At 37.4% G+C, this 12,571-nt stretch overlaps 1 protein-coding gene across 2 annotated transcripts in view; it reads right to left on the bottom strand.

Annotated features, from left to right (window-relative positions):
* Positions 1-273: 273 nt before the first annotated feature.
* The window catches only part of grb10b (growth factor receptor-bound protein 10b), a 131,228-nt gene continuing 118,930 nt past the window's right edge, over positions 274-12,571 (bottom strand). For both annotated transcript variants that reach the window (XM_081388424.1, XM_081388423.1), the window contains exons 8-17: positions 11,681-11,755; positions 10,797-10,934; positions 10,476-10,586; positions 10,167-10,265; positions 8,905-8,982; positions 8,355-8,471; positions 6,317-6,383; positions 5,961-6,048; positions 5,764-5,857; positions 274-5,205 (exon numbers count right to left, since the gene is read on the bottom strand). In XM_081388424.1, the coding sequence (XP_081244550.1) occupies positions 5,059-5,205; positions 5,764-5,857; positions 5,961-6,048; positions 6,317-6,383; positions 8,355-8,471; positions 8,905-8,982; positions 10,167-10,265; positions 10,476-10,586; positions 10,797-10,934; positions 11,681-11,755 (1,014 nt within the window). In that variant the 3' untranslated portion in view covers positions 274-5,058. The remainder of the gene's footprint in view (positions 5,206-5,763; positions 5,858-5,960; positions 6,049-6,316; positions 6,384-8,354; positions 8,472-8,904; positions 8,983-10,166; positions 10,266-10,475; positions 10,587-10,796; positions 10,935-11,680; positions 11,756-12,571) is intronic.

A 12,571-nucleotide genomic window follows, 5' to 3' on the forward strand; every position in this document is an offset into this window, starting at 1 on the left:
CCTGAAAAGGTTACAGTTAGAATGTGTAAGCCATTCAGCTATTTACAGAACCAAACAGAACACATTATCAGTACAGAATCTGAAAAGAAGAAACCTTTTTTTCAACCCAATTGTTTGTTTGTTTGTTCCATTCCCTGAAATACATAATTCATATTTATTTCTATTTTACTTACATTTACGGTCATGGTATTATATATATATATATATATATATATATATATATATATATATATATATATATATATATATATATATATATATATTGCATTGAGAAGACACGCATAGCTCAGGAAATATTACTGATTGTTGGGAAACATTCTGATAAATTATGCAGTGGAAAAAGTCACAGAAGTTCTGCTCTGGATTACAGTGCACACATTACATAGCCTACGTTATATGTTGCTATGATTCATGGCAAGAGGAATAATTAAAATCAGATCCACAAAATTACACATTAAGTAGCCTACATGTTGTTTATAAGAAATTACTACTTGTGTATAATGCAATAACATGAACGCTGTAATAAAAAGCAGGACCTCCTCTTTCATCAGAACTAATACTCGTGACACAAATCCTATAACCTGAGTAAGAACACCCTCTCAGGTCGACATTAGTGAAGAGAGAGAGGATGGGCCGTGGGGTTTTGAGGCACCTGATATGCATATGCTTTAAAACAATACTTTGCTCAAATATTAAAAGTCTGTCATTATTTATTCACCTTTGTGTCATTACAAATTCTTGCATGTAACACAAAAGGAGTTATCTAGCAGAATGTCCAAGCTTATCTGTTCCATACCATTCACTGTATGGGGGAAAAACAGTTGGGTGAGTAAATGATCCCTTTAGTTCACCCAAAAATTAAACTGTGGAAGCTATATGATACAAGAGAGTCAATCCAGATGAAACTAGAAAATCTTGAAGGCTAGAGTTTCATCTAGAGAGAAAATAGAGAGGGGGAGGGGGAGGGACAACAATAGAGGTCTGGTGTGGTCAAAGACTCAATTAAAAAGAAGTACACTGTTAGTTTAATAAAAAGAAAAATACAGAGAAGTCTTGCTGGTCCACAGGACCATTTTTAAACAGCCTCCACTTCAACCCTGAGCAACCCAGTTACATTCATTTCTTTTAAATATAAAAATGACATTTGTTTCTTTCACTGATAAACTCTCAACAGATCACACACTTCGCAAATGCTGCTACCAGCTCCTTTCAACAACACTGGGGAAAATGCAAAGAAATTCTGTCTTTGATTCATATTAAAGAAACATTTCTATAATATCTACAAGGCATACATTTGTTAGCGTTTCCATAATAAGAGTATTTGTGAGAATAAGTGAGTTTTTAAAACAGCAATTTAGCTTAATAATGACCTTCAATGACAAAGTCCAGTTTTCCATCAGCTCGATGCAAACATAACATATTTTTTAAGGTCAATTAGCTTGACAAAGCAACATAAAATAGAATAGATTCAATATTTACACACTTAACCAACTAATAAAAAAATGCACTAAAATAAGTCAAGTTTCTTCATTGTATATGCCATTTTGGAAGGAAAAAAAATTCTGCATCCAAAAATTCAGTGTGGTATCTATAAACTTGAACAACATGAATGGAGTGTAACTATAGTGTCCTGTTAAGTTACATGATATATTTAAAAATTAAACAATGCTGCAAATGAAATTAGGCTAACTTGTATGGACAACGTGATTGAAGTGTATTACTGTGTTAACACAGAAATGACGCCCCGAGTATTTGGATTGTGAACAGACATTCTGCTTACACTCACTTAATAGACAATTAATAGACAGGCAAGCTAAGCGCTAATGCTACTCAGACTACCTACAAATCAATTTTACTCACACAAGTGATTCACCAGTAACATATAGCAAACTTCCTCTCTGGCAAAATCCCAAAATCATGTTTTTACTTGTTAAATGATTTCAGAACAAAAACATATACCCTCCCCAACTCAATACATCCATCTGTCTGAACCAGGCGGAAAAATTCCTGTCATGCTGTTACACTAGAAATAGCCCAGACAGCAACATAGTGTTGGGCCGTGTGGAATCCATGCGTATATATAGATATAGATAGAATATGCTAATCAATAGCATCGTAACTGAAAGATAGTTTAGTCCTTGGCTGACTGATTGTATAGCTTCACTTATCAAACCCTGAAAAATAAAGACAATAATGTCAAAGCTTGTGTGAGTATGCATTTATGTGCTTGCTTCTTTTGGTGAACGTAAGACCCACCCAAACTGCAGCTAAATCAACACTGACACACACTCACCCTCAAACAAGGCTTGAACTAACTTAACTTACACTGAGAAAGAAATTCAAGTGAATACTAATAGCGCTGACTTAAGCCCTGCAGCCTATTTCTGTGGTTAAATCATCTAATGAGGTCTACTAAAGTACTACCTTATTACACGGTTCTCTAAAATACTGATTGGCCGATCTCTTCCTTGTCACGTAATCAAATAGTTTTGATAAATCAATATTTCACGTCTATTTATTTTATTTACTTTTTATTTGTAAGTAGCTGTGTAATAAGAGTCATAATGTACAGTCAGCCAGTTACTATCGCAAATTAAACCCCTTGTTTCAGGATCGGCCTTTTGCGCAATTTTTTGTGATAAAAGCCAGCTGATTGTGCATTATCCCTTACTTAACTGAACCGACTCAAAATATATGCATCCTAGAATACATCTATGAACTGGATTAAAAAACACAAACGGCTTAATGTTACTTTGTGACAATTAAAACTACTCACGACGATGTGGAAATTTGCTAGGGATAGACCTTAATCGTGTAGACGCCATAGTTCAATTAACGTGAACGGGAATAAAGCTGTCAGGGATATATGTACAATATTCTGTTTAATGGGTTGCACTGTCTTAATGTCCTATATAATGTGTTTTTGCATTTTTGTTCACTGGAACTTTTTTCAGAAAGATGTGTTTTCAAGATAGTGCTATATCAACGATCGAAAGCAAGATACATAACAGTACAACCCACTGAACAGACTGCACTGTATGTCTACATAAGATCCACGAAGATGGTGTTCTAGAGTGGGATACTGATGAAGAATTTGTGTTAAAAGGTTCAAGAAAGGGGGTCCTGTTAACTGAGGTCTGAAAAATTCACAAAAATGTGGAAGAATAGTATCGAACAGCGCTGAGAAAAAAAAAAAAAAAACGACGAAACTAAATTTCAAGTAATCAAATCCAGATGAATAAATAAATTTGTTGAAGCAATACTTAAAAATGATTGCGTCGTTTGCATTTATCTATATACTGGTCTCTGTGTAAACTTGGAGACATGGTGGCTGTGCCCTCTCAATCTAGTTTAATACAACATAGGTACATACTAAATTCAAGGCTCTTTCTTTACATTGCGTCACAAGTAAAAAAAAAAAAAAAACTTTACACGTCCGTTGTACCATGGAAAAGGCAGATTAGAAATTTGAACCCCGCGGTTCTGTGGGTGTTCTTAGCCCGGGCTTCACAGTGTGCTGTCCTCGAAACAATCTTTCGAAACATGGAGAGAAAAATAACAACAAACCGGACTGGAGGTGGGACCGACGATGACAGCAGTTATAAAGATTCCAGTTTGTTGATCTAGCTCCTGATAGACTGCGACCCACAGCGAAGTTCCCAGCTGAGGGTTTAGTGGTTATTTTCACTGAACTCAACAGACTCCTCTTTAAAATCAAGGCACCGTTCCTAAAGGATGTGGTGGTGATATCAGGCCATGTTTACTCGTGTTTAAAGGAATAGTTGAAAGGAACCTTTATGTCCTTCACAAACTCATTTCTGTTGATTTTTTTGTTTGTTTGTTTGTTTGTTTGTTTTGAAGAAGAATCTTTTTTTTTTTTTTTTTACTCAGGAAGTAGGCTAGACACAAGTTTGGCAAGAGGTGAAGAATGTCAAAATCATAACCAGATTCATATTTTCATGGTCTTGGTCTTAGGAGCATTTGGACTCGGTCTTGACTCAGACTTAACTCTTTTCTGGTCTCTGTCTTTTCTCGGTCTCAACCCTCTTCAGGTCTTGGTCTTGACTCAGACTCAATATACTCATATAAGTCTTGGCCTGAACTTAAATGAGCTGGTCTTGAATATGACATTGTCGCGTGGCTTCAAAAGACTTGATACATAGTAGACGAGTCGTATTTAATACCTTCATGATGTTTTTTGTCCTTTTTGTAAACTGACAGCCGTGGTACAGTTAATATGGTAAATACAAATTTCTCCATTTTACGGAAAAAGATAGTCATATGATTTTGGTACAACAGTAGGGTGAGTAAATAACCCAATTCAATTTTCTGAGGTTAACCATTCCTTGAAGGAGTGACACTTTACTTCTTGGTATGGCCAGTAGAGAGTGCTGCAGGTTATGTTTTGTGATGGGGAAGAACTAAAACACGAAAAAAAGAAGAAAAAAAAAGGCCAAATGCATTTATGCATGCGAGTTCTGTTCTCAAGACAATGAGACCATAAAAAAAAAAAAATCTAAATATTCTAATGATTACAGATGAAAAGGATAGAAAGCACAATTGTAACGGAAAAGTCTTTTCACAGTACTGAAAACTCCAATCGGCTGTCTACATCTCACAGGACATTGTAGAATCAAACCTGCTTAATTTATGAAAGCAACAATTGCTATAGCTTGGTTGTTCCTGGTTCATGAGTGCAAAATAAAATCAAATATGTGTTCCAAGAGTGTTCTGCTGGTCTTCCCAAACCACTATCGCATCTGCACAATTCAGACCGCGGATCCTGAAAACTCCCTCCGGATGATTGTTGATTGTCCTGAGAACCTGCTCTGGCCACGGTCGAGTGTGCAGGTGGCTGAGAGGTTCATCAGCGCTGACACACAAGCTTTATTTCCTTTATTTAGTTGCTGGTCCTGTTTGTTGTTTTGAATTTCTCTCTTCTTGATAGAGAGGGGCTCTCGCAGTGTGCTTTTCTCCAGCCCAGCAGCACAGCAATACACCACAGCACACGCCGTCTTAGTGTTTTAGTGTCTTTAGGTGGAATCAGGCATATGGAGGTCATAAGGCCACAGTGGTGCAAGGGTGTTTAAGTTTGCAAGGCAGAACTCCTCTGTTCAGCGTGTAGAACTCCACCAACTGGATCAGGTCCGTGAATTTGGTGGCGCCATCGTCGAGGCTCAAAAACATTTGACCGTCTTCTTCACACTGGAAAAGGGACGATTAGTCAGTAATTTATAAAAACATTGTACGTGCAGATGCTGTTTCATGCATCCTGAAATGTGTCAGGTTGCAATTTCAATGAATGCAATTCAAATACGCAAAATATTCTAAACCGTTGGATTCTGCAGACGGCGGCGCTACAGTTTGAAAAGAATTCTGGCTGAATATGTTAATTGAAGTCATGCTGACATGTTTACAGCCAGATACCTGATTAATAACAGTTTAAAGGCACAACCTTTTGAAGTTTAACTCTATCGCCCTCCTGGAGTATTGAGGATTGTTACAGGCACAGCTAAAACAAGAATGCGCGTTATGTGCAGCGGGCTGTGCGCTTTCAAAGCAATACTTGAGAAGAGTTGTTTTTGCCTGTCACATTCATTCTCAGAAAGTTAAAAGGGATTTTCAGTCAATCTAATCCATTTTCATTTTGTTTCAAGGAAAACTAGACAGTATTTTTAGAAGTGTCATATGTTGCATCAGCACAGAAAGTAAACATGCTACTATGCTAATATGTTCTGAGTGCAGAAAACTATGAAATCTCACCGGTAAAATCTGGAAATGTTTAATTTTCTGGTGGTGACACAGTGTAAGTACAAACGCCTTGGGATTGCTCTGGCTGTCCCTCAAGAGAAACATTCTGAAAAAAACAACAACAATAAAGTGTAAGTCTCTGTGGCATAGTTAGAACAGAGAAGCATCCAGCATGTTTTTGAGAATAATTAATGAGCTATGATATGTACCCATCCACTCTGCCCTGCTGATGGATCATCTTGTGGGACTCCTCTCGTGAAATACGACCATGAAACCACAGCTGAGTTCTGTGGATAACTGGATCAGAGGGGATACAAAATGCCTTTAAGACAAGAATGTTGGTGAGCAATTCTCAACAGAATGCTGTGCACATTTGATGCTATCTTTCTTTAAAAGCATGTACTGTATTTCACATATTTATATTGCAAGGATTTCAACTACATAACTATTAATGAACTTTTCTTATTAAGGCGATGTATTATAGTAATGATTCTATAATATGATGCTGAGTAAAAGAAATTCATTCTTTTATTCAGCAATGATGTCAAAATGCTCTAGAAAGTACCTCCACTTAATGATGAGGGGTGTAACGGGCTGGGGCTTCCTAGGATATTCATACGCTGACTTCTCTTCTGAAAAAAGACACAAAAACCACATAATCAATAAACTTACTACATCCTGCTACACTATATGGACAAAAAGTATTGAGATACCTGACCATTATACCAACAGTGATTGTAATGACATTGCATTCTAAAAACATAGCTATAACAGCTTCCACCATTCTTGGAAGAATTTCCACCAGATTTTGGTGTGTTTCTGTGGGATTTTTTGCCGATTTATCCAGTAGAGCATTTGTGAGGTCAGGCACTGATGCTGGACGAGAAGGACTTGCTTACAATCTCGTTCCGATTCATCCCAAAAGTGTTTGATGAGGTTGAGATCAGGGCTCTGTGCGAGCCAGTCAAGTTCTTCCACACTAAACTCATCCAACCGTGTCTTTATGGACCTTGCTTTGTGCACTGGGGTACTGTCATGATGGAATAGAAAAGGACCTTCCCCAAACTGTTCCCACAAAGTCGAGAGCATAGAATTGTCCAAAATGTCTTGGTATGCAGAAGCATTAATATTTCCCATCCCTTTCCCAACCCCTGAAAAACAGCCCCATACCTTTATCCCTTCTCCACCCAATCTTACAGTTGGCATAAAGCAGTCAGGCAGGTAACGCTCTTCTGGCATTCTCGAAACCCCGACTCATCCATCAGACTGCCAAACAGAGAAGCGTGATTCGTCACTCCACAGAACACGTTTCCACAGCTCTAGAGTCCAGTGGCAGCGTGCTTTACACCAATCCATCTGATGCTTGGCATTGTACTTGGTGATATGATGCTTGCATACAGATTCTTGACCATGGAAACCCATTCCATGAAGCTCCTGCCACACAGTTTTTGTGCTGATATTAGCAGACCACTTTATTAGGTACACCTGTTCAACTGCTTGTTAATGCAAATATGTAATCAGCCAGTCACATGGCAACAACTCAATGCATTTAGGCATGTAGACATGGTCAAGATGATCTGATGAAGATCAAACTGAGCTTTGGAATGGAATTGGAAAGAAAGGTGATTTAAGTGACTTTGAACATGGCATGTTTGTTGGTGCCAGAATGGCTGTTCTGAGTATTTCAGAAACTGCTGATCTACTGGGATTTTCCGAAAAAGAGAAAATATCCAGTGAGCGGAAGTTCTATGGGCGAAAATGCCTAGTTGATGCCAGAGGCCAGAGGAGAATGTCCAGACTTGTATGAGCTGATAGAAAGGCAACAGTAACTCAAATAACCACTCATTACATCTGAGGTCTGCAGAAGAGCATCTCTGAATACACAACACGTCGAACCTTGAAGCAGATGGGCTACAGCAGCTGAAGACCACACCGAGTGCCACTCCTGTCAGCTAAAAATAGGAAACTGAGGATAGGAAATAGGACAATAGAAGATTGGAAAAACATTGAGTCTCTGAGATGGTAGGGTCAGAATTTGTGGTACACAACATAAAAGCATAGATCCATCCTGCCTTGTATCAACGGTTCAGGCTGCTGGTGGTGGTGTAATAGTGTGGGGAATAGTTTCTTGGCACACTTTGGGCCCTTCAGTACCAACTGATCATCGTTTAAACGCCACAGCCTACCTGAATATTGTTACTGACCATATCCATCCCTTTATGACCACAGCGTAATCATCTTCTGATGGATACTTCCAGCAGGATAACGCAAAGCTCAAATCATCTCAAACTGGTTTCTTGAACATTATAATGAGTTCACTACTCAAATGGCCTCCACAGTCACCATATCTCAATCCGATAGAGCACCTTTGGGATGTGGTGGAACAAGAGATTCGCATCATGGATGTGCGTCCGACAAATCTTCAGCAACTGCGTGATGCTTTCATGTCAATATGGACCAAAATCTCTGAGGAATGTTTCCAGAACCTTGTTGAATCTATGCCAAAAAGAATTAAGGAAGTTCTGAAGGCAAAATGGGGTACTAGCAAGGTGTACCTAATAAATAACTAAATAATCAAAACAAAAATTATTATTTGAACTAACTCTCCAGGCATGTCCCTCCTCCATGGCAGCACTCTGAGCCTCCACGGGATTGTCAATCACTCTGCCTATCCTCCCTGAGAAATCCATGGCAACCAGAGAGTTCTCTGAGACACTCCTCTGGAAAAAAAAAAAAGATCAGAAGAAACAATGACTTTGTTTGCCATATAACAGATGTGTTACCTTTTGATAAATACTTTGTTCATGACCTAGTCTTCATGTCCCAAACCAGTAAGTAATGTAATAGTCAAAATATTTAAGCATAACATAAACATGGATGGATTGTTGTTTTGTTTGCTAACAGAAAAAAAAAAAGTTTTAAAATCAGAATCGGTTTGCATCTTTGTGTTCATTTGTTCTAAAATTGTCAGAATTGCATAATATCCATAGGACAAGCTGTAAAAATAACTTCACTGCCAACACTTGAACAATCATTCCATAATGTGACATCATGGCCCACATACTGACACATGTGTGATTAATGCTCCATCTGTGAGGTAGAAAGGAAGAGAGAGGGAATGCAGGAGTCGGTTAAAGGAAACAAGAGTCTTACCACAGGCGCTGAGAAGTGTGAAAGCAACGTTTCTCGCTGCTGGGGGATCTTGTAATTTTGATAGAGTAAAATTCCATACTATAAGGAAGAAAAAAAAAGTGTTAAAAAGTTGAAAAAATAATGATACTCTTAAACAAAACACCAAAATAAAACATAATGCTAATGTAGAGAAACATTCATTGCATTTAAAATGAATCATTACACACTGTATGGAGATTTTCTCCTCAAATACACTCTCATGAGAGCAGCGTATAAGTGTATGGTACACATTGTCATGACTGTATGTTAAATCAATTTGTATTTTTCCTTTCAGTACACAACGTAATAATATACAACATCTATGTATTATGCACAGAACATCACTGCATGTAAGTTATCCATGCTCTAGTTCAGTCAAAGAAAGGTTCTAGATTAGTCAGAGAAACTGTGCAGATTCTAGATCAGCCTGGAAGGTGAGGGTCCTAGATCAGCCAAGGAAAGAATGCAGGTTTTAGAATATCTTAAGTCCTGTTCACACCAAGGACGATTCCTATTAACATAATGATAGCCTAAAGATATAGTTTAAAAAAATGATTCTCAATATTAAAGAATAGCAGCGTCCACGCCACAACTATGATAACGGCAGAGAAACGATATAGTTGGAATCACTTTCAGAATGATTTTTCTCCAGCTGATGAACGATAAAAATATTGACAGCCAATCAGAATGATATTGTCCGCTGGTGTGGATGCTAAGTTATCGTTATAATTATCTTTACAGCTATTGTTGCTGGTGTGAATAGGCTTCAAGGAAAGAGTGCAGGTTGTAGATCAGTCAGGGAAAGGATGTGGGTTAAGGTCAGCCTAAAAAAGGGTATGGGTTCTAGATAAGGGAAAAGCCTCTAGTTCGAGATCAATAATGGAAAGTGTGCAGGTTCTAGACAAGCCAATGAAAGGGTAAAGATTTGATGGCAGTGGGTTCTAGATTATCCTGGAAAAGAGTGAGGGTCCTAGATTGCAGGTTCTAGACCAGTTAAGGAAAATGGTCAAGGATCTAGATCAGTCGGGGAAAAGTGTAGGTTCTAGCTCAGTCACAAAAGAACCATGGAAAGGGTGCATGGAGGTTAGAGATGTTCCAGACCAGTCAGATAAATTGTGCAGGATCTAGATCAGTCAAGGGAAGGGCGTGAGTTCTAGATCAGCCACAGAAAGGGTGCAGGTTCTAGATCAGCCAGGGAAAAGGCAAAGGTTCATCAGCCAGTGAAAAGGGCTTCCACTACTAACCTTAAAGAGTCTGAAGGCCGTCATCCAGCATGTTCTGCTCTGCTCATCCTCTGCACACAACATCCTCAGTTCTTTCACTTCATTCCGTACTTTGTTAGGCTGAAAATGATCATAATGCACAACATTAGCCCCTCTGCTAAAAATAAATAAATAAATAACTTTGTGAGATATTCCATTGTGCTTTTCTGCCTTTGACAGAACCAAATGATCAAAGCTTTTTTTACACTGAATTTGTGTTGAATATTTTATATTTTACTTTGAAATGCTTATCTACTTTAAGAGTTCTCATAACAAACCACATAAACGTACTTTTATGCAGAATTCAAAGTCAGTCGGTGCATTGTGCAGCTTTCTCCCTGTTATAACTGTAAAGACATTGCTGTCATCCAGGTCTGCTAGTAGCTGTAAATGCCTGGGCTCCTGTGAAAGATCAGCCAACAGCTCATGTCATTTAATGGATAAGGAGGGAAAGGGCACCAAAAGAGCACTCAAAAACGGGGAGGGGTCAGATCTAGCCAGTTCCTGAAGACATTAACAGAGGCTTGCACATGATGTAGACTAGTAAAACAGACCACTTTTATACAATTTTTTTTTTCTAGAGAGAAACTAAGCAAAATTTTGCCATTTCACCTTTGATGTTCCTTTTGTTGAGAAGTACAATCCTGACCGTCTTAAAAACACATACAGTTTCTTCCATGATTTCCTGCCCATCTCTTTCACATACAAATATCCCTGGATCTCAGGACAACTGCTGGAGTTTAAGAAGTTCTGGAGATAAAAGAAGAGAACACTTGAACATTCTATGAAGCAGTCAGTCAGCTAAGATTTTTGGTAGAGAATGGTTTCCTTTCAGTGTAAACTATTCACCACCAGGTTTTTAAAAAAAGATCTGAATGTGCCAATAAATCACTAATAAAAAGTAATATTTTCAAAATTGGCACACCATTGGCCATTTAGGCACACTTTGAGGACAAATTCATCCCCAGAAAAACAGTTAAATCTGACAAAATACATGTATATTTGGTGAGTCTTTTTTGTAAAATTAATACTGTAAATAGAATAATGTAAATAGTCCAAAGTGCATATAAAAGTGTTTGGCATATCTTACTTCAGCTGAATAAGCTAGTTTATAAGAGAGGGGTTACACTTTATTTCGATGGTCAACTTTGGAGACTCTACTAACTATAAGTAACTTTGCAACTACATGTCAACTAACTCTCATTAGAGTATTAGTAGACTGTAGTAGATTTTTAGTATTATCAAGTTTAGGTGTTTTGGGTTTTAAGAATAAGTTGACTTATAAAATTACTTATAGTCAGTAGAGTGTCTGTTGGGGGGAACATTAACATAAAGTGTGAGCAGATATTAAGCAGACAGTCTACTAATACTCTAATGAGAGTTAGTTGACATGCAGTTGCAAAGTTACTTATAGTTAGAAGAAACTTTCCCAAAAATGTATGGGCTGATGTTAGATCAGCGGGTGATGGGAAAGAGAACACATGCCCATGTTGTACCTGCAGGAGCTGAGAAGGTGGGATGGTCCCATTGGCCTCCTGACACCAGGCAACCATTTGCTCTGGGAAGAAGTTCTGTCGAGAAATATGTTTTAGCTCACTGCATGCATATCAAGATAGTATATTGGTATAGTATATTAACAGTCATTCCAAACTAAATCCTTATAATTTCTAATGAAATTAAATACATCATCCATTTAGTCTAAATTACACAGATATTTAAGCCATTCCATGTTAAATAAGATTACTATTAGTATCATGCAAAGTAATCCCTGTATATCTCTGAAACCATGACTATAACTGCATATTTAATAAAAAAAAGCCTTATAATAATGCAATATAACAATAATAAAATCTCTATGATTAAAGACATTCATCTGCTTGTGTAAAATTGTACTTCTACACAAAGAAAACAAATGGAAAGATTTTGTAATGACTGCCGAAAAGGCCTGTCTTTTGTGGTTAAGGTGGATGAAAGAAAAGAGCAATCATTCGAAATTATACTAAAAGCTCCTCATTCCAAAAACCCACAAAGGAATAGAGTATTACATAATCTTTTAAAACATAAGCCTGCCACCCATTGACTTTCTTCTAATGATTTTAAACCAGGGAATTTCAGAAAATTCAGGCCAAAGCTTTGCATAGCTTAGAAAATAAAGTTAACTAAAATTAGTGACTGTAGAGCCATATTAAATGATTAGCTGACATAAATTAAGTTACTCAAGTTACTGGAAAGATTATATAATGCTCAACAGTTTTCATGGCATTTCTAAACATCTGATTATAGCCTAAAACAATGATCTTTTATGTATTATATGTCAAGTCAAGTCATCTTTATTTATTTATATTATTATATTATTCTTATTACATAGTATTATATTATTAGCACTT

Source organism: Scardinius erythrophthalmus (assembly GCF_964197995.2).
Source record: "Scardinius erythrophthalmus genome assembly, chromosome: 16".
NCBI lineage: Eukaryota > Metazoa > Chordata > Actinopteri > Cypriniformes > Leuciscidae > Scardinius > Scardinius erythrophthalmus.